At 44.1% G+C, this 24,462-nt stretch overlaps 1 protein-coding gene across 1 annotated transcript in view; it reads left to right on the top strand.

Annotated features, from left to right (window-relative positions):
- Positions 1–16,530, top strand: part of IL1F10 (interleukin 1 family member 10) — a 32,642-nt gene extending 16,112 nt beyond the window's left edge. Inside the window, exon 5 of the mRNA XM_047854297.1 lies at positions 15,624–16,530. Coding sequence (XP_047710253.1) covers positions 15,624–15,749 — 126 coding nt within the window. The 3' untranslated portion in view covers positions 15,750–16,530. The remainder of the gene's footprint in view (positions 1–15,623) is intronic.
- The last annotated feature ends 7,932 nt before the right edge of the window (positions 16,531–24,462 follow it).

The raw sequence follows: 24,462 nt of genomic DNA, 5'->3' as shown, positions 1-24,462 counted from the left end.
CTTCTAGGAATAATGATGGGATGTTCCGGCACTGGGGATTTAAGAGAAATAAATGGGGGGCGCCTGGGTGGCGCAGTCGGTTAAGCGTCCGACTTCAGCCAGGTCACGATCTCGCGGTCCGGGAGTTCAAGCCCCGCGTCGGGCTCTGGGCTGATGGCTCAGAGCCTGGAGCCTGTTTCCGATTCTGTGTCTCCCTCTCTCTCTGCCCCTCCCCCATTCATGCTCTGTCTCTCTCTGTCCCCCCCAAAAAATAAATAAACGTTGAAAAAAAAATTAAAAAAAAAAGAGTAATAAATGGAACTAACTTCTGATAGATACACTTCAGGGATGCCAGGAATGTTCTCCCTCTCCCTCCCAAGTCTTGTTTTTAAAATTCCTCCTCCTCCCTGGCGACCACACCAAAGGCTTCATTCCAAAACCAGCCAATCAGAGCTATTACTGTGTACATTTCTGGGAGAGGCACACTTTCAGGTTCATCCTCTATTTATATCTCAGGGTGAACTTGTAGTTGGGAGCCAAGGACTAGTAAACAAGCGGTTGGAGAGCAGCGTAGTAACTTCTCTTTCAGGCAGCACCAGGGAGCTGGGCTGGTGGGGAGGTGGTCTCATCCAAGGGGTCAGGAGAGGATTTAGAGGAAGTGAGGCATGCATGGGGACCAGCCAGGGGAGGGGATGGGGGAGTCGTGGGGGCAGGTCAAGATGGTTCAGGCAGAGGAGACAGTCACATGCCTGCAGGCAATCCTGAGTGTGGCTGCATATGTGTGTGTTAGTGAGCACATGTATACGTGTGCTCACTAGCATGCATGTGTGCACGTGTGTGTATGGCGTGCATACGCACGTGTGTGAACCAGTGTCTTCATGCATGCATATGTGTGTCGTGTGTATGCATGAATGTCTGCGTGAGCGTGTGTGTTCTCTTTGTGTCCACAAGAGGTTCCAGACATTGCCAGCTGTCGAGAACCAGAGAGCTTTGTCTTTATTCCAAGAATGCCTGGAGCAACTTTATACAAGGGACTGATGTGTTCAGGGTCTCCTGTAACACATGTGTCATTCCAACCAGGATTCAAGATCTGGTCACACTTACATTGGACCCCAATTTTCACCTCATGACCCCACTCCTGCACTTTATTACAGCCTCTACAAACACTGACTTAAAACGCTGGACACAAACTCCACAGGCTACACAAGAGATGGCAGTTGTAGGGAGGTCTACACCTGGATTCAGGGAGGAAAATAAAAGTGAAGAAGAAAACTCTAATGGCAGCCAAATTTTCCCAGGTATCGTTCTGCTAAAATATACGGCCACTTCATAAATGAGCACGACAGAAATGAACAAAATGAGCATAAACAGAAAAGTTAACGTCTTATATATATATATTTTTGTATTTGTTTTTGTTTTGTTTTGTTTGTTTTTATTTTTTTAATTTTTTTTCAATATATGAAGTTTATTGTCAAATTGGTTTCCATACAACACCCAGTGCTCATCCCAAAAGGTGCCCTCCTCAATACCCATCGCCCACCCTCTCCTCCCTCCCACCCCCCATCAACCCTCAGTTCGTTCTTAGTTTTTAAGAGTCTCTCATGCTTTGGCTCTCTTCCACTCTAACCTCTTTTTTTTTCCCCCTTCCCCTCCCCCATGTGTTTCTGTTAAGTTTCTCAGGATCCACATAAGAGTGAAACCATATGGTATCTGTCTTTCTCTGTATGGCTTATTTCACTTAGCATCACACTCTCCAGTTCCATCCATGTTGCTACAAAGGGCCATATTTCATTCTTTCTCATTGCCACGTAGTACTCCATTGTGTATATAAACCACAATTTCTTTATCCATTCATCAGTTGATGGACATTTAGGCTTTTTCCATAATTTGGCTATTGTTGAGAGTGCTGCTATAAACATTGGGGTACAAGTGCCCCTATGCATCAGCACTCCTGTATCCCTTGGGTAAATTCCTAGCAGTGCTATTGCTGGGTCATAGGGTAGGTCTATTTTTAATTTTTTGAAGAACCTTCACACTGTTTTCCAGAGTGGCTGCACCAGTTTGCATTCCCACCAACAGTGCAAGAGGGTTCCCGTTTCTCCACATCCTCTCCAGCATCTATAGTCTCCTGATTTGTTCATTTGGCCACTCTGACTGGCGTGAGGTGATATCTGAGTGTGGTTTTGATTTGTATTTCCCTGATGAGGAGCGACGTTGAGCATCTTTTCATGTGCCTGTTGGCCATCCGGATGTCTTCTTTAGAGAAATGTCTATTCATGTTTTCTGCCCATTTTTTCACTGGGTTATTTGTTTTCCGGGTGTGGAGTTTGGTGAGCTCTTTATAGATTTTGGATACTAGCCCTTTGTCTGATATGTCATTTGCAAATATCTTTTCCCATTCTGTTGGTTGCCTTTTAGTTTTGTTGGTTGTTTCCTTTGCTATGAGAAAAGTTAACGTCTTACACAGAAGTGCTGGCATCTGAGTTATTTGACAGCTTTACCGGTTGGATTCTACGTTTGTGTAACTAATAGGGTTCACTAGCGATTATGCCAAAACAAAGTCTGTCTATCCTTAAAGCAGACTCTGATCTCTGCTCCTAAAAGGCACAAATTCACAGCAATCCAGGATTTGGTCTCCACAGCCCATTTCTGAGGCCAGCAACTTGCAATGAGGACTTTGGGCTGCAGGTGGCGACAAAGATCAACCTTCCTCACTGCCTATTTGAGGCCTTGAGCAATCACAATTCCTCTTACATTTAGTATCCACAGTGTGTCAGCCTGTGTGCACCAAATCTCTGCCTTTCCTACCATAGATGCAGCCTTCTCAAATGGTGTCTGAGTGCAGGTCCAAATCATACGGAGACTTTATGAAGCTCTGCCTGCTCCTTCCTTCTGACAAGTTTCCTAGCACCTTCTTGATGCTCTAGGAGCTTGGAGCCTCGGAGGGAAGAAAGATATTAAACACATACTCACTTTTACTCTTTATGTATGTATGTGAAGGAGCCAAAGATGTATGTCTGATCCCTTCTCCTGGTGACAGTGAATCATCCTGCAGTGAATCATCCTTTCCCATACTCATCCCCTCCAAACCCCTGGGAAAGCCTTGCCCAGGCTTTGGTCATAGAAGTAGAGTGGCATAGGAGGCTGGAAGCCTGCAGTTTTGGCAGAGGCTCTTCTGCACTGGGGCATTTCCCAGTGACATTTTCTGAAGGCTCATAGCCTTCAACAAACAAACAAACAAACAAACACAAAAAACCACACAGGTCATGTGACTTTGTCTACTCAGAGGACTGGAGACTTGGGTATCTCCTACCTAAGTATATTCCAGACTTCTTCTGGGGAACATTATTCCAATGAATGTTCATGGGTTTATGGGGAAAAGGGGTTATTGTAATGGTTAATTTCATGTGCCAACTTGACTGAGCAAAGGAATACCCAGATAGCTGGTGAAACATTATTTCTGGGAATGTCTGTGTGAGTGTTTCTGGAAGAGATCAGCATTTGAATCCATAGGATGAGTAAAGAAGGTGGCCTTGGGGTGCCTGGGTGGCTCAGTCAGTTAGGCAGCCACCTTTGGCTCAGGTCATGATCTCACGGTTCCTGAGCTTGAGCCCCATGTTGGGCTCTGTGCTGACAGTTCAGAGCCTGGAGCCTACTTTGGATTCTGTGTCTCCCTCTTTCTCTGCTCCTCCCCCCACTCGTGCTCTGTGTCTCTCAAAACTAAATAAATGTTTAAAAAAAGAAGTAAGGTGGCCTTCACCAGTGTAGGAGGGCTTCATCCAATCCACTGAGGGCCCCAACAGAGCAAGTCAGAGGAAGGGTGATTTTTCTCTGTCTTTCTTTGGACTGGGATATCCACCTTCTCTAGCCCTTGGACATTAGGGCTCCAGATTCTAGGGCCTTTGTACTCCAGTATGACACCAACAGTATACCCCCCCCTACTCCCCCCCACCCCCCACTGGCTCTCAGGCCTTTGGACTCAGACTGGGTTCTGCCACTGGCTTTCCTGGTTCTCTCTTGTAGACAGCAGACTGTGGGACTCCTTGGCTTCCATAACTGTACGAGTCTCTCTCTCTCTCTCTCTCTCTCTCTCTCTCTAGACAAATAGATATAGATATAGGTATTTCTATCTGTCTATGTATCTATCTAATCTGTCCTATTGGTTCTGTTTCTCTGGAGAACCCTAACATAGTTATCTCTGACTTACCCTCCTATGCTCCTCTCCCTGTTACTCTCTGCTTCAGCCACCCCAGCCTCCTCACTTCTCTCCAAAGACAAACACTCCAGGCTTGATGCCACCCCAGGGCCTTTGCACTACCTTCTTCCTAGAATTTTCACTTCCTCAGTGAGGGCTACCTGGATCACTTCATTTAAAATAGCAACATGAATCCCAGCACTCCCACATCCTCTATAGTACCATCATATTCTAACACACTCTATGATGTAGTTTTTAAATGTATTTTACTTTTTTCCTTCTCACTCCACTAGAATGCAAGTTACACAGGGCAGAAGTTTTAGTCTCTTTTATTTGTTTACAGATCATGAGCATGCAAAAGTGTTTATAACATGTGTCAGGCACTTAGCAACATTTGCTGAATTAGTACAGAAGTAGATGCACCAGTGAGTTGGGGGAATGTTGGCTATTCAGGTCACTGTGGAATTCAGTCCCCAAAAAACTCAACTAGGATTCTCAAAATGGTCCAATTTGAAGGTCAGGCCCTATAAAGAATAGCACCGGAATGCCTGTCTAGATTTGTCAGGATTTGGCAGTGGGTGGGCGTAGTGGAGAAAGGGTCTAGTTTCCAGGAGGGATTTTCCCAGTTATCTACTGCTGTGTAACAACCAATCCAACACTTCGGAACTTAAAACAAGAATGACTTATTATTTTTCATCATTTCTGTGTGTTGGCCAGTGGGTCCTTTGCTGGTTTTTCCTGGGCTCACACACATTCGGCTGAGTGTTAGCTGGGCTGGACGGTCCAAGACGGTCTCACTCGCATGTCTGGCAGTTGATACGCACTGCTGGGTGGAGGCCTTGGCTCTGTGTGTCCTCTGGTAGGCTAGAGTGACTTCCTTATGTGGCAGTCTTAGGGCTGCTGTTCAAAAGGGGAAAAATAGAAGCTGCAAACCCTCATGAAACCTAGACTCCAGAACTCGCATTATCACTCTTGCCATGTTCTACTGGTCGAGGCAACTTACAAGGCCAGATTTAAGGCAATGTGGATGGATAAATAGACTCTACCTCTTAATGGGGAGCACTGCAAAGGATTTGTGCCCAAAGTCACTGTGAAGAAATGGAAAAGGAAAGGGTTAAACCCAGACTGAATGAGCACTCTTGACTTTCATGTTACCCTACCTTCGTAGTTAACTCAGTGGGCTGTGTAAGGCAGTAAACTCTTCATTCATTCATTCACTCACTCACTCACTTGCTCACTCACTCATTCACTCATTTGCTAATCAAACATTACTGAGCTCTCATGGTGTTCAAGTGCAGTGCTGGGCATGGGAGTATAGAAATGAGTGGGGTCCAGCACTTGGTGCTCCAAACGAAAGTGGGAAAGCCACCTTGCTCAAGCCCTCTTGGATGTTCTTCATCTTGCTTAGTGGTTTCAAGGCTAACTGGGAACCCAAGGGACAGTGTTAGCCCTTGGAGGGACTTCCAGAGGGAAGTGAAGCCCAAATGGAGCCTCCGTCTATGGGACACAGGCTGGTATAAGTGAGGGTCACATTTAAGGCAAATCACTAACGTTGAAAAGGAACAGATTCAAGGAGGAGGAGGAACATCAGAAAGCAAAGGGTCTGTGGCCCCAGGAATGGGTTCTGAAATAGATACCACCTGCCTCAAAGCAACTAACTTCTGGTGCCCTGGCAATAATATTATAATAAAGGCACCCATGCTGTTCCTTGATGTTTCCTTCCTTCTTTTTTTTTCTTCTTCCTTCCCTCTCTTCCATTTGTATTTACTTCCATTTGTATTTACTATGTTAAGTTATGTATTAGGAGATACCTGTAAGTTTTGGTTTCACAGCCTGCTCAAGCTCATGCTTCTGTCTTGCTCTCCCAAATCCTGAATTCAATATTGAGCACATGTTGAGAGCTTAATCAATGGTTTGGGATGATTCTAAGCTGCAGCTGCAAACTGAGGGCAAGGTCAAAGAGTATCTTCACAGACATCCTAAAGAGTAGCCTGACCCTTACCCAAGACACTCTCCCCCTCCCATCATACAATTCCTAGGATGCTGAGCACCTTGTAGGTAGTATAGATTTACATGTTTACTATGTTAAGTAATAGTCTGTTCTCAGAGTACCAAAAGTTCTCAGAATCTCTTGATCATTTATATCAGGATCAGCCAGTTAAAAACAAAGACTCCTGAGTCCCCACTTCAAACTGGCAGGTACAGAGTTGTGAGGCTAAGCGCAGGAACCTGAATTTCTAGGGAGCCTGTGGGTGATATTTTGGAAGATTCGGAGGATCCCCAGTGTAAACGAAACTTCACTTCCTCCACAACCAGCCCCATAGAAATGAGATCCCAATCAGAGCACATGGCACTCTGTGTGTGTATATTTCCATGACACAAAGGGGAATAATGAAAACAGGAAGTTGAGAATCAGAACATAAGTCTCTATACAAAAACATGTGCCACAGATGTGACCTAATATGTCATTCTCTGCTCAGGCTCATTAGTCATAGAAGATCATGGAAAATCATCCTCATTATGAGAGCTGCTTCTCAGGTGTTACTTCCCCAGTCATCCTATGAGAGGGGAAAAGTGAATGACCAGCGTGGAAATTCAGGAAAGCTTGGTTCTGGGAATTCATTAGAACAGACTCCACTGGGACAGGAAGTGCTTTGCCTAGGATTGGTTAGTGGGGGTGGGGGGTGGTGCAGGGCAATGGTTTTTAGGTGAGAGTTTGAGGTTGACGTTACCTCCTTTCTTGCTCTGGAACTTGGGTGTTTCCCCTTACTGTGTTGTCCTTGGGTACACTTTTGTTGTATCTTGTAGGTGGCACTTCCTAGGCCTGGCCAATCACTTAGCCAAAGGGATGGGAGTTCCTTCTCTGGAGAGATCCTGACATGAGAATATGGGATAGCAGAGCACAAACCCGCACGCTCCAAATACTCTGATGGTGGTAGGTTAATGCTTGACGCTTTATCAATGTTCTTATTACAAGGCACCAGACTGTGAACTCCTACAGGGAAGAGATTTGAAATTTTCATTTCTAAATGTTCATAAATGAGCACTAGGCAGCTAACATTACCTCACACGGGTGTGCGCGTTTTAGGCTGCGTGGCTCTAGAGGACACCACTCACATTTTGACATCATAGACTTGAATATTTATTAGGACAATGTTATGGTAGTTGACAATAAGATGCCTTGTACTAAAAAAGCTAGTACTTCGATTGACTTTCTAGCTGATGAGAATAAAAAGGGAAGCCTTATGCTAACGCATTTCGAGGAGCCACAAGTGGTTGGAACAGAGTAGAAGAAAAAGGGGTAAGGCGAGAGAGGTGACTTAGAGGAAAATAAGGGCCAGATCATGACATTTATTAAGACTATACATGCTAAACCCAGGTTGTTAACAAGAGGACAACATGGAGTTCTTATCAATGATTTCAAGCAGGGGAATGACATGACCAAATTACCTCCTAAAATAGTTGCTTCTGGCTCCTGGCTGGAGAATGGATGTTGGGACAGCCTCTCAAGTTTCCCTACTCCAGTGTTTCTTGCTTCCAATCCAGATAAGAGATGAGTGTCTACTAATTGTCACAGGGGATTTGAGGGAAGTGAATGGATTTAAGGCATAGTAAGAAGGTAGAGCTGATAGATTTTGGTAATTTATTATGTGCAGAATGAAGGGGGTAATTGTTGAGATTGATTAACAGATTTACAGTTTTGGTGTCTATTGATGGATGTCTCTACTGACGGGTAGTGATTCTAGTGATGGATGGCAATTTTATTCACTGACATAAGGAGTAATGGAAGAGAAAGTGGCAGTTTTGGGGGAAAGCTGATAAGCTTTGTATGTTGAATTTTGAGGTATATGTGAACTCCTGATAGAGGTGCTCAGTGGGCAGCTATTTATGTAGATCTGGTTTTCAAGAGAAGAATTTGGAATGGAGATTTAAAATTTGGAGTTTTCAAAGCAAAGGAGATAATTGAACGTGTGGGGTGAATAAAATGGGGAGAGAGATTTGTTTAAAAGAGAAGATGGTCTAGAACGGAGGGATGTTTGAGAGGTGGAAGGTGCAGAGCCTTCAGTGGAGGCTCAGAAGGAGAGGCCTGAGGAGGTGGAGGGAAGTCCAGGAGACACGGAGTATGGAAGTCTAGAGAAAAAAGTGTTTTAAAGTAAGAATCATCGGTGTTGAACACTAGCGGTACATCAAGGCTGGTAAAGTTTGAAAAGTGTCCATTGGATCTAGGAGCTAGGTAACCCTAGGGCAAAAGTTTAAATAAGGGTCTATGGGGCACATGGGTGGCTCAGCTGGCCGAGTGGCCGACTTCAGCTCAAGTCAGGATCTCATGGTTCATGGGTTCGGGCCCCACGTTGGGCTCTATGCTGACACTTCAGATCCTGGTCCCTGCTTCAGAATCTGTGTCTCCTTCTCTTTCTGCCCCTCCCCACTCGTGCTCTGTCTCTCTCTCTCTCTCAAAAATAAATGAATATTAAAAAAAGATATTTAAATACTAAAAGAAAAAAAAGAAATAAAGCGTCTTCAGGAGTGAGGAGAAGGTGAGAACCGAAGGTCAGTGAGCAGAGATAATTTCTTCAATAGATTTGGCTCTGAAGGGGAGAGAGAGATGAGTAGACATGTGGCTAAGGGAAGGCTAGAGGGAGACACATGGCTAAGGGAAGGATTTTTCAAGATGTAACAGGTTTAAACAAGTGTAAAAGTGGATGGGAAGGAGCTAATGGAGAAGGATGGGGTGGAAAAGTCAGGGTAGGGATGCAATATGTGTGTTTGTGGGTAAGTATGTGGTCCTCAAGTAAGTATGTGTGACTTTAAGTTCCTGTTCTGCTCTTTCTCATGTGAGAAAAATGAATGAAACAGGCATACTCAAGTTATTTTTTAAGTTACATTGCAGAGTCATATGCTTTTTTTCTTTCCATGATGCATCTGTGAGAAAAGAAAAGCGCTAGTGACCTTCAGATTTAACGAGACATCTTTTAAATCTTTATACCATTTAAGGGTATGGAAATGCTTTTTCAACATTATTTCCAACGATTTCATTGATCTATTATTGTGAAATAAAGCATCCTGAAACTTAGTAGCTTAAAAAAAAGAAGAAGAAGACAATTTCGTTTCGCTTGTGAATCTGCAGTTGAACAAGACTCAGTCCGATCCACCCCAGCATCAGCTGAGGGAGTTCAAAGGTTAAGAGCTGGGGTCATCCGATGGTTGTTTCACTAACAGGTCTAGAGGTAATACCGGCTTTCTGCTGGGACCTTGGTGGGACTGTTGACCAAATCACTTTCATATGGACTCTCCATGCAGCGTGGGCTTTTCCACGACATGGTGACTGGGTTCCAGGAGTGGGCGTCTTGAGAGAGAGAGAGAGAGAGAGAGAGAGAGAGAGAGAGCCAGGCAGAAGCTGTATAACTTCTGATGACCTAGCTTCAAAAGTCATTCGGTATCACTCCTGCCTCATTCTATCCATTAGAAGTGCATCATCAATGTCAGCCCACTTTGAAAAGGGGGGAAATTAGGTCCCACCTCCTCATGAGAAAAGTCTCAAACAATGTGTGGGCATGTTTTGAAACCACAACAGCAACACGGTGCCAATTGAGTCAAATTAAAACTACAGGTTTCTTTTGGGGGGTTACTTTTACAGGACACAACTTCTGAAGGCTTCAGTGCTTTATAAGACTGTTTTGTTCAACTAACACTTGCAAGGGCATATTTATTTTAACTAAGAATAAAAAAGTTTGTGACAGTAACGAATATTCATACAGGTCTTCATAATGCACACACTCAAAAAGTGATAGTCTTGTGGCTGTTCTTTTTTTTTTTTAATGTTTATTTATTTTTTTTTTTTTTTTGAGAGAGAGAGAGAGACAGAGAGAGACAGAGTGCAAGCAGGGGAGGGGCAGAGAGAGAAGGAGACACAGAATCCGAAGCAGGCTCCAGGCTCCGAGCTGTGGGCACAGAGCCCGATATGGGACTCGAACTCACGGACCGTGAGATCATGACCTGAGCCGAAGTCGGCCGCTTAACCGACTGAGCCACCCAGGCACCCATGGCTGTTCTTAATTATTGCTTAATATGGAAAAAAAAATCTTGCTTAAAATGGATTCTTTGAACTAGTTTATGCTGCAGAACCATATCTGTCCCACTTAAGCTGTGAGGAAGAGCAGATACCTCCTATATTACCAGGATTTTTTGTTTTTCAGTTATGAAGACTAACACTGTAGGCATAGAAATGATATTATTTCTGTGATAAATAAGCAGCAGTCCCTTGGGTTTAATCTTAACAGCAGAATGGAAAAAGAACTAAATAGGATTTTTATTTAATGATAGTAGAATAAGGAACGTAGAGCGATTTTCTTCCACTTAATGTAAATTTGGGCAAATAAAGTGGGTTTATGCTAATGGTGGCCACCATATCGTAGCCTTTTGGGGGAGGATTGAGTAAGTCAAGGCATGCCAAGCTCTTGGCATGGGACCAGGTGCACAAGAGTCCTCACGTGATGATCAAAAATGGTAGGTGATGTGAGAAACTTGAGGAGGCTGAATGGGATGGTACCAAAAGCTAGAGGTCAGAGACTAGCCTTGGGTAAGAGGGAAGAAGGCAAAGATAAAGAAAGGTTCGATCTGGGCTGATGAGGAGTTGAGAAATTCTTCCTGTTAGTTTCTGTTACTTTGTTATTAAGTAAAGGAAGAGGAGGTTGGGCAGGAGACTAAAGAATATAAGGAATATTTGAAATATTTTCTGTGGAGATGGGATAGCTAGCAAATTATAGACACAAGGAAGGGATGCTAAGCAATGACAGAAGCTAGCTGGTTTGGGCCGTCATCAAGATGCAATGGGGCAGATCTGCCATGATCTTCCGAGCTACTTGGTGACTTTGGTGTAGAATCTGAGGAGGCAGACATCAGATAGATCCAGATTTTTGCCAAGCAGTGCAATGGGAGAGCAGAGGGGCCATCAGTGGGGAATATTGACAAAAGAATGGTCCAAGTAGGGACTAGAAGGAAGTGAAAATTGGAAGAGATGATAGAAGAAAGTTGAGTGGTCAAGGGACTGGAGGTCTCTGGTGTTGAAATATATACACAGTGGAAAAAATGAAAAGTGAGGGAGAAACAGAGGGAGGGAAAAAGAGAAAGGAGAAAAGGAGAAACAGGACATAAATCCTGTCTTTTGTGGTCAGAGTAGGATGTTTGAACATTTCAGAAGTGAAGAGATTATGAGAAATGACAAGTCATAGGGTAAAAAAGGGAGAGTAGAGGTGGGAGTCACTGAAAGTGAGAAAGTCAAGAGACTGAGAAGTCATGATGTAGGTCATCCAAATGGATGTCAAGGTCCCTTGGGGTTCAGGACAAAGAGAAAGACTTGGTTCCAGGTGCCAAATATTTAATAAATGGAGGGGAATGATAATGAGGTCAGTAGCTGAAAGCTACACAAAGAAGTACAGGTTGGTATAAACTTCAAAGGGCTGGGGTTTTCGTTTGTTTGCCTTTGTTGGTTGTTCATTTAACAAAAGTTGAAGATGTCACAATCTGATGTCAGTGGAGAGGTGACCCAACGTTGGCCCCAACCTCCTGGCCCTGAAATATCTGGGCCTGAGTTCTTTCTCCTTGAGAAAGCTGCAAGGAAAGCATGGTCCCCAGAAAGACCATGCTTTGGGTTCTTGGTTCCAGGGTTCAGCCAATGCAAGAATTAGGGGAATATTTAGAAAAGAGAATAGAGTGATTCATTTAAAAAATAACTAGTAAGCACTTGCTATGTGTATGATACTGTTTTCACTATTGGGATGTATCCATGAATAAGGTGTATTAAGGGATTTATGTAGCAAGAGACAGAGACATAAACACCTGAGCAAATACATATGATATAATTTTGGCTAGTGGTACAGGCTGTGAGGGAGAAAAATAGGGCTATCAGATGGAAAGTGGAGGGTGTGTGGAGGAAGTGGGCACTTATTTGTCACAAATCGTGTTCTCCAAAGGGAAAGGAGGGTGCAGTGGGAGTTGTGTAAATAGTAAGCCTAGATAGATTTTATTGAATTAGTGCTTGCTAGAATAAATAGTTTTGCCGAATGGCAGATGGAGGAAAGCACATTAGGGTTCACAAACCATCACTGTGGGACATGTGATTTTGCAAAATAACGGCCAGGGTTTTTACAGCAATTACTTCCCATTGTGGGCCCCCTGGGAAAGCTATGGCCACTGCATAACCTTTCTTACCTTTTTGACCTCAAGGCCAAGGACAGACACTTGCAATTCCTGCCCACAGGCCCCCACAGGGTCCCACAGGTCACTGAACTACTGGAAAGCAGACCAAGCCCTTGCCCTGTGGGAGTTGGAGGCAGCATCTAGGGTAAGACAGTTTGCATGCAGCTCAGGAAGCAATGGCGTTCTTGAAGTTGAGCAAAGGGAAGTGGCTAGCATTTCAGACGTGGCATTCATTGAGGCTTAGAAGAGACTTTTTTAGGGCAAAGAAAAGGAAGTTTTACTTTACTGAGGTTAGTAAGCATAGGAAATTTGCTTTCTTTCTTTCTTTTTTTAAGTTTTATTTAAATTCAAGTTAGTTAACATATAGTGTAACAATGGTTTCAGGAGTAGAATTTAGTGATTCATCACTTACATATGACACCCAGTGCTCATCCCCAAAAGTGCCCTCTTTAATGCCCATCACCCATTTAGCCCATCCCCCCACCCAACACCCCTCCAGCCATCCTCTGTTCTCTGAGAACCTTATGGTTTGTCCCCCTCTCTGTTTTTATCGTTTTTTCCTTCTCTTCCCCATGTTCATCTGTTTTATTTCTTAACTTCCACATATGAGTGAAATCATATGATATTTACCTGTCTCTGACTGACATATTTCACTTAGCATAGCTTCTAGTTTCATCCACGTCGTTGCAAATGGCAAGATTTCATTCTTTTTGATTGACAAGTAGTATACCATTGTATATATATACCACATCTTTTTTATCCATTCGCCAGTTGATGGACATTTGGGCTCTTTCCATAACTGGCTATTATTGATAGTGCTGCTATAAACATTGGGGTGCATCCCTTTGAATCAATATTTTTGCATACTATGGATAAATACCTAGTAGTGCAACTGTTGGGTCATAGGGCAGTTCTATTTTTAAAATTTTGAGGAACCTCCATACTGTTTTCCAGAGGGGCTGTACCAGTTTGCATTCCCACCAACAGTGCAAAAGTGTTCCCCTTTCTCTGCATCCTTGCCAACATCTGTTGTCTTCTGAGTTGTAAATTTTAGCCAGGAGATTTGTTTTCTTAGTAAATCTCTAAATAAGGTTAGAGGAAGACCAGGAACAATACCTGGAGGATAGAGCAGTAACTGACTGGTCATGAGAACTGGGCATTTGGAGGAGGTAGCCTCATTCCAGGTGGCCCTAAGAGCAGCCTGGGCTATCTCGGGTGCCCTGATTGGCCAGGGCATTGGGAATGCCGTTTGGATCCAGATTGGTGCCCCCCTTGCCTGGGATTCTGCTTTATAGGAATCCTATAGTCCTGTACGTCCTCGTCCTGAGATCATGAGAAAGATCTACTTTCCTAGCTACAGTTAAAGCCCTTCCCCTTAAAAACGAGTAAATTAATTCATTATTGATGTGCTTATTACTGTCTTTTGAGCTCTTACTATATTCAAGATACTGTAGTAGAAAATACAGACTCAAAGATAAAAATGTTACAGTTCATAATGCAGCAGGGAGAACAAATTCATCTTTAAAAATGATATCATAGGGGCGCCTGGGTGGCTCAGTCGGTTGAGCGTCCGAATTCGGCTCAGGTCATGATCTCACAGTTCGTGGGTTTGAGCCCCGCATCGGGCTCTGTGCTGACAGCTCAGAGCCTGGAGCCTGTTTCAGATTCTGCGTCTCCCTCTCTCTCTGCCCCTCCCCTGTTCGCGCTCTGTCTCTGTCTCAAGAATAAATAAACATTAGGAAAAAAAAAAAAAAAACTTAAAAAAAAATGATATCATAAACTACTCCATGCTGAAGTGTTGGTTTACCCTTTACACTCTTTCTTTCAGGCCCCTCTCAGGCTTCAGCCATCACTTCCAGGTCTCTATCTTTAGAGCAGTCTCTTCTTCTAACTTCCAGGTGTGTGAGTCTGCCTGCCAACTGGACACCCCCTTGGATGTCCCCTCTACATCTCAGACACAATGCAACTAAGCTCAATTAACTGTCTCCCTCCACTGCCTTTGAAACAATCTGCTTCCCCTTCCAGTGTATCTCCATTCTCAATGGATGATTCTGCTGTCTTCCCAGTTATTGACACTCCCAAATAAGAATATTCTTGCTCTCTGTCGTCTCTGCGCGTTCAATGTTGCATCCACATTCAGCACTCACAAGTCCTATTGAATCTATCTCCAAGGTATCTCTAGGGCCTTCTGTCCATCCCAATGGTCATCACCATAGTTCAGACCCTGCCTCCTCATCTGTGGGTGCTGATGTGATCTCCCCACCAAACTCCTTGTTGCAGTTCTGCTTTGTCCTATACCCTGGTCCACACTGCTACATCCGGATGGCCCTACGCCTTTTCTTACAAGGTTCCCATACAGTTTTAGCAAACACAAGATGCCTCGTATTCTGGGCACTGTCAGTCCCCAGCCCATCTCCCAGTTGCCCTCACGGCTCCCTGCACATGCAGCACATTATAGCTGTCGCAAACCTCTTGCAGGTAGGTCCCCAGCATGCTCTCTCTCACAGAAGGTCTGCCCTTGAACATGCTGCTCTTTCTGTTTGGAAAATCATTCCTCTCTTACTTCCTCGGCTAATTTTACTCCTACTTTGGAGCTCAGGCCCTCAGGGAAACAATTTGTCACCCTGTGGCCCAATTGAGTATCCCTTCTCCATGCTCCTATGAGACCCCGGATCAACTCCATCACAGCACTTGCCACACTACATTTTAATTATGGGACTCTGGTTAATCTGTAAGCAGCCTCTGGGCAGAGACTGTGCCCTTTACATTTTTGTATTTCAGTGATTGTCTTCTAGTAAGTGTTTAGTAAATGTGTGATAAATGAGTAAGTGAAAGAAATGAAAAAAAATGAATGAAAGGGAAGAATAAGGAAAAGACGGAGAGAGACAGATGATAGAGGGAGATAGAGAGAGATGGAGAGAAAGAGGTGGAGGGAGAGAGATAGGGAGAGATAGAGAAAGGTGGAGAGAGAGAGAGGTAGAGAGAGAAAGATGGAGAGAGGTGGAGAGAGATGGAAGGAGAGAGATGGAAAGTGCATGAGAATGGAGAACAAGAACTAAACCATTCTGGAAGTAAGCAGTAAAGCCTTCATGGAAGAGGTGATGTTTGAGCCAATGTTGAGATAAAAGTAGGAGTTAGCCAGGCAGAGTCAGGGCCTTTTTACACATAGAGGATTTTTACACATAGCCAAGAGTACCTGCTAAGGCACAGAAGTGAGGAAGAAATGGCGAAATGTTGGTTTGTTTTTCAGGATTCAGTTGCAAGTGACAGGAATGCTCTGATGTCATCAGGAATGCTTTCCTATCAAGAATTGGGTGCATACAGAATCAGCTGGAGGATCAGAGGAATGAGCTGTAGGCTGGGCATTCAGAAATAATCTTCGGAGGAACACTCCAGAACTGGCTGCTGGGGGAGCCATCACCTCCGCCACAGTCAGGGAGATGCTGTCACCACCGGCCCCAGCTTCACACCCCGGGAGCCCAGTGCAGAATCAGGAAGCAGCTGCATTGGCTGTTGGCTCCAGGAACACATGGCCTCACCAGCTCTGGGAACCTGAAGCACGCTGTGCTTGCTCAATCTGCAGGAAAGGAATGGATGGCTTTCCCCAAATAATGGATTCCGGATTCAAGTCTCCCACAGATGTGTCCGATTGGCAGAACTGAAGTCACCTCTGGAATTTTCGCTGCAAGGGAGTCTGCAAAATGTGGCTCTTAACTTTGCAGGTAGTACAAGGACAAGCTGGAAGGCCACTATAAGAGAGTCTAAGGAGCCAGGCTACCGCACGCACTGCCCCCTTCCCACCTCTGTGGAGCCACAGTCATCAGAAATGGCCCATGTCATGCAGTAGAAATGAGCCAAGGCTCTGTGCAGTGTTGCTCTCCCTGCTCCCCTGCCACCCTGCCTGAGAATGCTGGGTCTGTTGGGTTTCATGGTCAATGCCATCACGTTCTTCTCTGCCAAAGCCCATGCTCCTTCTCTAGGTTTCCATCTTGCAGCTTACCGCCCAACTTCGAACCAGCGTCTGTGGGACTCGTGCGCATGTAGTGGCCGACTGACAATGACAAATGTGATATTCCCCTATGGGCGAGTGTGGTGGGCCAAGCACTGGGCTGAAGGGAAACGTGTGGGCTGAAGGTCTTGTCCCGCAATGAGCTTTACTCCCCGATAGCTCTGTGGCCTTGGACAAGTAACTTCAATGTTCTGGATCACGTTCAGTGCTTTGTGACCTCAATGTGCTCAGTCATAAAGGGAGGGATTAGAATAACCACTGTCACCACTGTCATGAACAACTTAGTGCATTCTGTGTCTTTGAGTCACTCCCTCAAATTCAAAGTCCTCAGGAGAAGCATCCACTGGCCTGTCGTTGATCATGTGCCCATACCGTCCTCACTATCTAGGGAATAAGAGAGAAGTAGTTAGCTCTTTCAAGTTCTGAAATGGAAAGCAGAGCCCTACTTCCTACCAAGACATGACCAGTGGGGGATTTATCCCCATGGGAAGCATGCTTAGTTGGAGAATAGAAAACTAAAAAGCCACTACACTGCAGACACATTTTAAAAATAGGAATTATCCATTTTAGCCTCCTCCCAAATACCGATATTGTTGACATCACAAGTTTCACGTGCTAGCTATGTTTGTATTCTGGAACACAATTCCACTATTGAAATATAGAAATATGTTCTGAGACCTGAAATTGTCTCACTACCACCAGTGAGAGCCATCGCATGATTGGCAAACACAGATGTATACGGGGCACACGAAGTGTTATATTAGTGTCACAAGCCAGTCATGGTTGACAGATCCATGCTTATCAGCTGGGGGCTATGGGACAGGGAATGGAAATGGACTCATACTTTTTTAAATAGAAAAATAATTTATTGAAAAGTGTTATCAGGTGGTTCCCAGAATCCGTGGGAAGGCTACAGAGCCAGCTCAGAAAACAGGCAGAAATCAGGGGGGGTTGGGGGAGTGGGGTGGGCAGATTGAAGGGAAAAGAACCAAGAAAGGGCAGAGAGAAAACAATCAGCAAAACTAAAAGGCAACCAATGGAATGGGAGAAGATATTTGCAAATGACATATCAGATAAGGGGCTAGTATCCAAAATCTATAAAGAACTTATCAAACTCCACATTCAAAAAGCAAATAATCCAGTGAAGAAATGGGCAAAAGACATGAATAGACACTTTTCTTTTTTTTTTTAATATAATTTATTGTCAAATTGGCTTCCATACAACACCCAGTGCTCATCCCAACAATGCCCTCCTCAGTGCCCATTATCCATTTTCCCTCTCCCTCACCCCTCATCCACCCTCAGTTTGTTCTCTGTATTTAAGAGTCTCTTATGATTTGCCTCCCTCCCTCTCTGTAACAATTTTTGCTCCTTTCCTTCCCCCACGGTCTTCTGTTAAGTTTCTCGAGATCCACATATGAGTGAAAACATATGATATCTGTCCTTCTCTGACTTATTTCACTTAGCATAATACCCTCTAGTTCCATCCACGTTGCTGTAAATGGCAGGATTTCATTCTTTCTCATTGCCGAGTAGTATTCCATTGTATATATAAACCACATCTTCTTTGTCCATTCCTCAGTTGATGGACACTTAGGCTCTTTCCATGATTTGGCCATTGTTGAAAGCACTGCTATAAACATAGGGGTACATATGCCCCTATGCATCAGAACTCCTGTATCCCATGGGTAAATTCCTAGCAGTGCTATTGCTGGGTCATAGGGTAGTTCTATTTTTAATTTTTTGAGGAACCTCCACACTGTTTTCCAGAGCGGCTGCACCCGTTTGTGTTCCCCCCAACAGTGCAAGAGGGTTCCCATTTCTCCACACCCTTGCCAGCATCTATAGTCTCCTGATTTGTTCGTTTTAGCCACTTTGAGAGGTGTGAGGTAGTGTCTCAGTGTGACTTTGACTTGTACTTCCCTGATGATGAGTGACGTCGAGCATCATTTCATGTGTCTGTTGCCCATCTGGATGTCTTCCTTGGAAAAATGTCTATTTATGTCTTCTGCCCATTTCATCCCTGGGTTATTTGTTTTTCAGGTGTGGAGTTTGGTGAGGTCTTTATAGATTTTGGATACTAGCCTTTTATCCGATATGCCATTTGCAAATATCTTTTCCCATTCTGTCAGTTGCCTTTTAGTTTTGTTGATGGTTTCCTTTGCAGTGCAGAAGCTTTTTATCTTGATGAGGTCCCAATAGCTCAGTTTTGCTTTTAATTTTCTTGACTTTGGAGATGTGTCAAGTAAGAAATTGCTGTGGCTGAGGTCAGAGAGGTTGCCTGCTTTCTCCTCTAGGGTTTTGATGGTTTCCTGTCTCACATTTTGGTCTTTCATCCATTTTGAGTTTATATTTGTGTCCAGTGTAAGAAAATGGTCTAGTTTCATTCTTCTACATGTTGCTGTCCAGTTCTCCCAGCACCATTTGCTAAAGAGACTGTGAATAGACACTTTTCTAAAAAAGACATTCAGATGACTAACAGACACATGAAAAGATGCTCAACATCACTCATCATCAGAGAAATACAAATCAAAACCACAATGAGATACCACCTCACACCTGTCAGAATGGCTAAAATTAACAACTTAGGCAATGACAGATACTGGTGAAGATGCAGAGAAAGAAGAACCCTTTTGCATTGCTGGTGGGCATACAAACTGGTGAAGCCACTCTGGAAAACAGCATGGAGGGTCCTCAAAAAATTAAAAATAGAACTACCCTACAACCCAGCAATTGCACTACTAGGTATTTGTCCAAAGGATACAGGTGTGCTGTTTCAAAGGGCCACATGCACCCCCATGTTTAAAGCAGTGTTATCGACAATGGCCAAATTATGGAAAGAGCCCAAATATCCATCAACAGATGAATGGGTAAAGAAGATGTGGTATACATATACAATGGAGTAGTACTTGACAATCAAGAAGAATGAAATCTTGCCATTTGCAACAACGTGGATGGAACCAGAGTGTATTATGCTAAGTGAAGTAAGTCAGAGAAAGACCCATGACTTCACTCATATGTGGAATTTAAGATACAAAACAGATGAACATAAGGGAAGGGAAACAAAAATAATATAAAAACCGGGAGGAGGACAAAACATAAGAGACTTAAATATAGAGAACACACTGAGTATTGCTGGAGGGGTGGTGGGTGAAGGGATGGGCTAAATGGGTAGGAGGACATTTGTTGGGATGAGCCTTGGGTGGTATACATAGGGGATGAATCACTGGATTCTACTCCTGAAGTCATTATTGCACTATATGCTAACTAACTTGGATGTAAATTAAAAAAAGAAAAGAAAGAAAGAAAGGATAGAGAGAAAGGCTGCTCACAGGGGAAGGGGGATTCTGCAGTAGCTTTCTGTTCTTTCTTAAATGCTGGCAAACTGGAGATTATTTTTGCGGTTAGACACATTCACGTTCACACAACAGGCGCTAGTTGAGTGTCTCCCTGGAGAAGCAGGGAACAACAAGGCGTGGTGCCAGGACCAGAGTATTTTGGGCCAAGTGCTGGACACTGGGAGACACAGAAGGACTGAGTCTTGGTCATTACTAAACTGATGAAGGTGGCCTACTGGTAAGCCTTGAAGCACCGTGCTGAGCCCATACCTAGGGGAACCTCATACTCCATCATCAAATCGGAGCAACTGAGGCTCAGAGAACTAAGTCGCCTGCCTCAGTTAATAAGCGGTGCAAATGAGATTCCAATTCAGAGCCTCCTGACTGACAGTCTTGTTTGTGAACACTCCCCGTTTCCTCCTCTTTCTTTGGAGAGCGTGCCTGAGGAGCTCAAACAAGCCAAGACGTAGATGCCACGGGGAAGATCCAAACAACCTGTGCAGAGTTAGAGACAGCATGCGGTTGAGAGGTCCCGAAGGCTTCATGGAGGAAGCAGCATTCTATATGGGCTCTGAGGGCTCACCAGGGTTTCAGCAGGTGCATATGTGTAGGAAGATGGATATGGCAGTTTGAGGGAGTGAAACGAGCCAAGTAAGTGAGAAGGGCGAGGGGGATAGTTCTAGAAATAGTGAAGGATCCATGTGACAGTGTGAGGGAATGCACGGAGGGTGAAGGAGCAGGTGGAGACATACTATGGGGAACTTGTTATGACCTGGATAGACATAAAGAGTGAGATGGTTTCCTTCCACAAGCAAGGGAGGCTTTTTTAGATCGGGTTGGGGGGAGGAGGCCTGATATGCTCTGTGATCAGAACTGTGATTTAAGAGCTATTTGCAGACTTTTGAATAACTGATGCCAATAATTTGTCTTTTGACAACGTATGTTTTTTAATTCAGGAGTTTTCCGGAATTAACTTTTAACTTTGACAAGGGCCTTAATGAAACAACAAATTACAGGGGCACCTGGGTGGCCCAGTTGGTTTGGGCTCAGGTTGTGATCTCACAGTCTGTGAGATCGAGCCCTGCATCTGGCACTGCTCTGTCAGTGTGGGGCCTACCTGGGATTCTCTCTCCACTCTCTCTGCCCCTACCCTGCTCATACTCTTGCTCTCACTCTCAAAATAAATAAAAATATACTTAAAAAATAACAAATAAGGGCACCTGGGTGGCTCAGTCGGTTAAGCGTCCGACTTAGGCTCAGGTCATGATCTCACGGTCCGTGAGTTCGAGCCCCACATCGGGCTCTGTGCTGACTGCTCAGAGCCTGGAGCCTGTTTCAGGATCTGTGTCTCCCTCTCTCTCTGACCCTCCCCCGTTCATGCTCTGTCTCTCTCTGTCTCAAAAATAAATAAACGTTAAAAAAAATTAAAAAAAAAAAACAAATAACAAATTTCAAAAAGGAAAAGCCATTTTTATTCTGTGCCCCCCCCCAAAAGATATGATCTCAGAGGAAAGGACAGTCCTCAAAAACAGGAGAGTTGTCAACACCCCAATACACTTAAATATCAAGGGCTGTCTTGTTTCTCATTTTATTTGGCCCGTTTTTACACTGGTGCTGATCTAAGGACCAATATGTAGAAACCACTCTTCTGAAATATCTGGCCACATATAGGAGGCAGACTGATGCTGAGAGAGACCACAGACAGAGGAAAAATTTCTGTTCTTAAGGGGCTATTGTAATACTTTGGGCAAACAGTTCTAATTGGGAATGGGGGTGGTGGTGCCTGTGGGCATGGGTAGCAGAGGTCAGATATGGGAGATGCATCTCCCACGAGCACATGCTATGTACTGCCCTGCCATGACCACCACAGACATGGCTAGTTGATCGGATCACTTTTTCTTGAGGGATCCAAGATACAGCCTCGCAGTCCACAGCACCATAGTCTAGGCAGCTTGTGCCAGTGGGTCGGAGGGGGCACGTGATCCCAAACTTCTTTGCTATCACTATACTAGGTGATTTCCTATGAAGGGAGGTGGGGATGGGGATGGAGAGGAGTCACAGATGTTCTCGATGCTTTAGGCCAGGGGTTCTGAAAGGACTTGTGTTAGGCAGATTTGTGGCCCCCAAAGATGTCCATGTCAATGGACATAGGATGCTCAGAGCCTGTCACATGTTACCTTACATGGAAAAAGAGATTTTCTAGATGGAATTAAAGATCTCAAAATGGTAAGAGAAGTGATCCCGGATCATCCTGGCAGGCTCAATGTAATCTCAATGATACTTAGAATAGGAAAGCAGGAATATGAATCAGAGATGTGGGAACAGAAAGAGAGGTCAAGGAGATGAAGCTACAAGCCAAGGAATGTGGGCAGCCTCTAGAAGCAGGAAAAGGCAAGGAAAAGGACTCTCCCAAAGGGCATCCAGAAGGAACACAGCCATGCTGCCACCTTGATTTTCTCCCGGTAGCCCCTGTGTCAGACATCTAACTTACAGAACTGTAAAACAATAAATTTGTGTTTTAAATCATTAAGTTTATGGTAATTTGTTACAGCAGCAATAGGAAACTAATTCAAGAAGTTTGCATTATCCACAGAAACAGAGTAGTTGGAAGGGTGGACTGAGAAGTCAGTGGATTCTGCTTGGGGCATTATGGATGTTATATGTAAGGTACATGTTACTAGGGACATGTCCATCCAACAGCTGGAACTTCGGGGACAGAAAGGAAGGAACAACAATATTTTAAAAGGAAGAGAAATGGATAATAGCCAATTTTTGTTGGGTACCTATGAGGTTTCTGGTCCTTTCACCAAGTTATTTTATTTAATCCTTATGACATCTTGAAGGTATGGTTTTTTTCTTTTAACTTCTTTTTGTAAGTGGCCCAGGTAAGTGGCCAAGGATTAGGAGATGTGCTAAATATTACTAAGCTAATAACATAGACCAGACTCACATCTGGGTCCAGTCACAGGTGATTTTTGTCATTATGGTTCCACTATAATTCTGAAGAAGGAAGTTAAGGGAATTCCTGACCCACATCCTGATTCTTCTCAGTAATACAGAACATGAGGTCACCAAGAGGTAATGCCAGGGTTAAGGGGTCACTTTGAGAAGTTAGAGGTAAACAAGGTTTAGAGCAATGGTTGTAGGAGAGGAGACAAATCTTTGGTAACCTGGAGGAGATGCTTCTCAGAAGGAAGGTTTCTTCACATCATGGAGTCACCAACTCCAAGACCAGTGGGTGTCATGGATGATGTCAGCAGTGATTCACTGTCTGTTGGCCCAGCAGAGGGAAGGGGCCAGAGGTTGGGCAGTGGCCAGGAGATCTGATTCCTCCTGCCCCTACAGTGATCTATTCTTGGACCTTCTCACTGTGGGGGCGGAAGGAGGTACATGAAGGGATTTCCCCAATGTCTGAGGGCTCCAAGGGGACAGGAGAAGCAACTGCTAATTTCTGGACCTACAGTTGGATTCTTGTTGGCTCAAGGAGCTGTGGCCTTCTGGGATTCATATACCTTTTCCAGCCATTATGGTATGGCACTGGGCTAGGAGCCAAAAGATTTTGGTCTTATTCTACTCCAGGGATTCATAAGCCTGCGTACAGATAATAATTATTGGGCACTTAGCATGTGTCAATAGCCTCATGAAGCAGGTTTTCTTTGACCCTTATTGTTCTGATAAAGGAACAAAAGTTCAGAGACTCAGTAACTTGTCCAAGGTCACAGAGCTAGTAAAAGGTGTGGCTAAAACTTAAAACCAGGTTTATTCAACTCCCAATCCCATACTGGATCCACTTTGCTATGAATTAAACTCCTAGTCACAGTGGGGAAACAGATGTAATCGCAATTTGTGGTAACACAGTGCGGTAATGTGGAAATAAAAAGAAGGGCATGGAAGGCCTGGGAAGAAGCCCTTGATGATAGGGAAATGCATGGGGGGGAGGCTTCTCAGAGGAGGCAGCCTTAAAGCTCAGGGGTGAATGAGTTTCTGGCCAGAAGACGGGCATTGTGGGTAGAGCAAGAAACAGACAAAGATGTGAAGATGGTGGCCATGTTTGGGAAGAATGAGTAGGCTGGCAACCAAGATGATGAGTCAAGAGTTTATGACATCAGAGGCTACTGTTGGCACAGATGAAGACTGTGAGATTTTGTAAAAAGAAAACCCTCAACACTTCCAGCTAAGTCCTAAAGCTGTGTTGATTATTCATCGTCCCTCATGAGAACCGAGCAGGCAATATTTGGGCCTTATCATTCTGTTCAGTAAATCATTACGTTGTTCAGGGTAACATTTTTTGGTGAGGTTTGTTTGATCAGAGTGTAAACTCTAAGCATGTAATCACAGGTTTCTCAGTTTGTTACTCATCCACTATGGTCATCTGATCACAAGGCATGGCCAGCTGCTCAGACTTCTTGAAAATAGAGGGAAATTGGCGTCTAGTTGCATAGTCTCTGAGAACTCAAAAATCTCCATCCCTTTTCAGAGTCTCAGTTGGGTGAGATGACACCACCTGTGTGTAATAAGCACTTTTTGTGCTCGCCACTTGGTCTTCAGAATTAAACATTTCAAAGAGCTGCATCATTTTCCATAAATATGGTATCATTAGTTCATTTACCTTTTTTGCACATTGAGTTTTCTTCTAATGTTTTTGTTTTCATCTATGCTGCAATAACTGTGTGATTTTTACCCCTCAGATTATTTTCTGTCGACAAATTCCCTGAAATAGGATTAATGGATCAAAGATGGAT

This window comes from Prionailurus viverrinus, chromosome A3 (assembly GCF_022837055.1).
Source record: "Prionailurus viverrinus isolate Anna chromosome A3, UM_Priviv_1.0, whole genome shotgun sequence".
Classification (NCBI taxonomy): Eukaryota; Metazoa; Chordata; class Mammalia; order Carnivora; family Felidae; genus Prionailurus; species Prionailurus viverrinus.
Note: the sequence above shows the minus strand (reverse complement) of the source record. Positions and strands in the feature narration are given on the sequence as shown.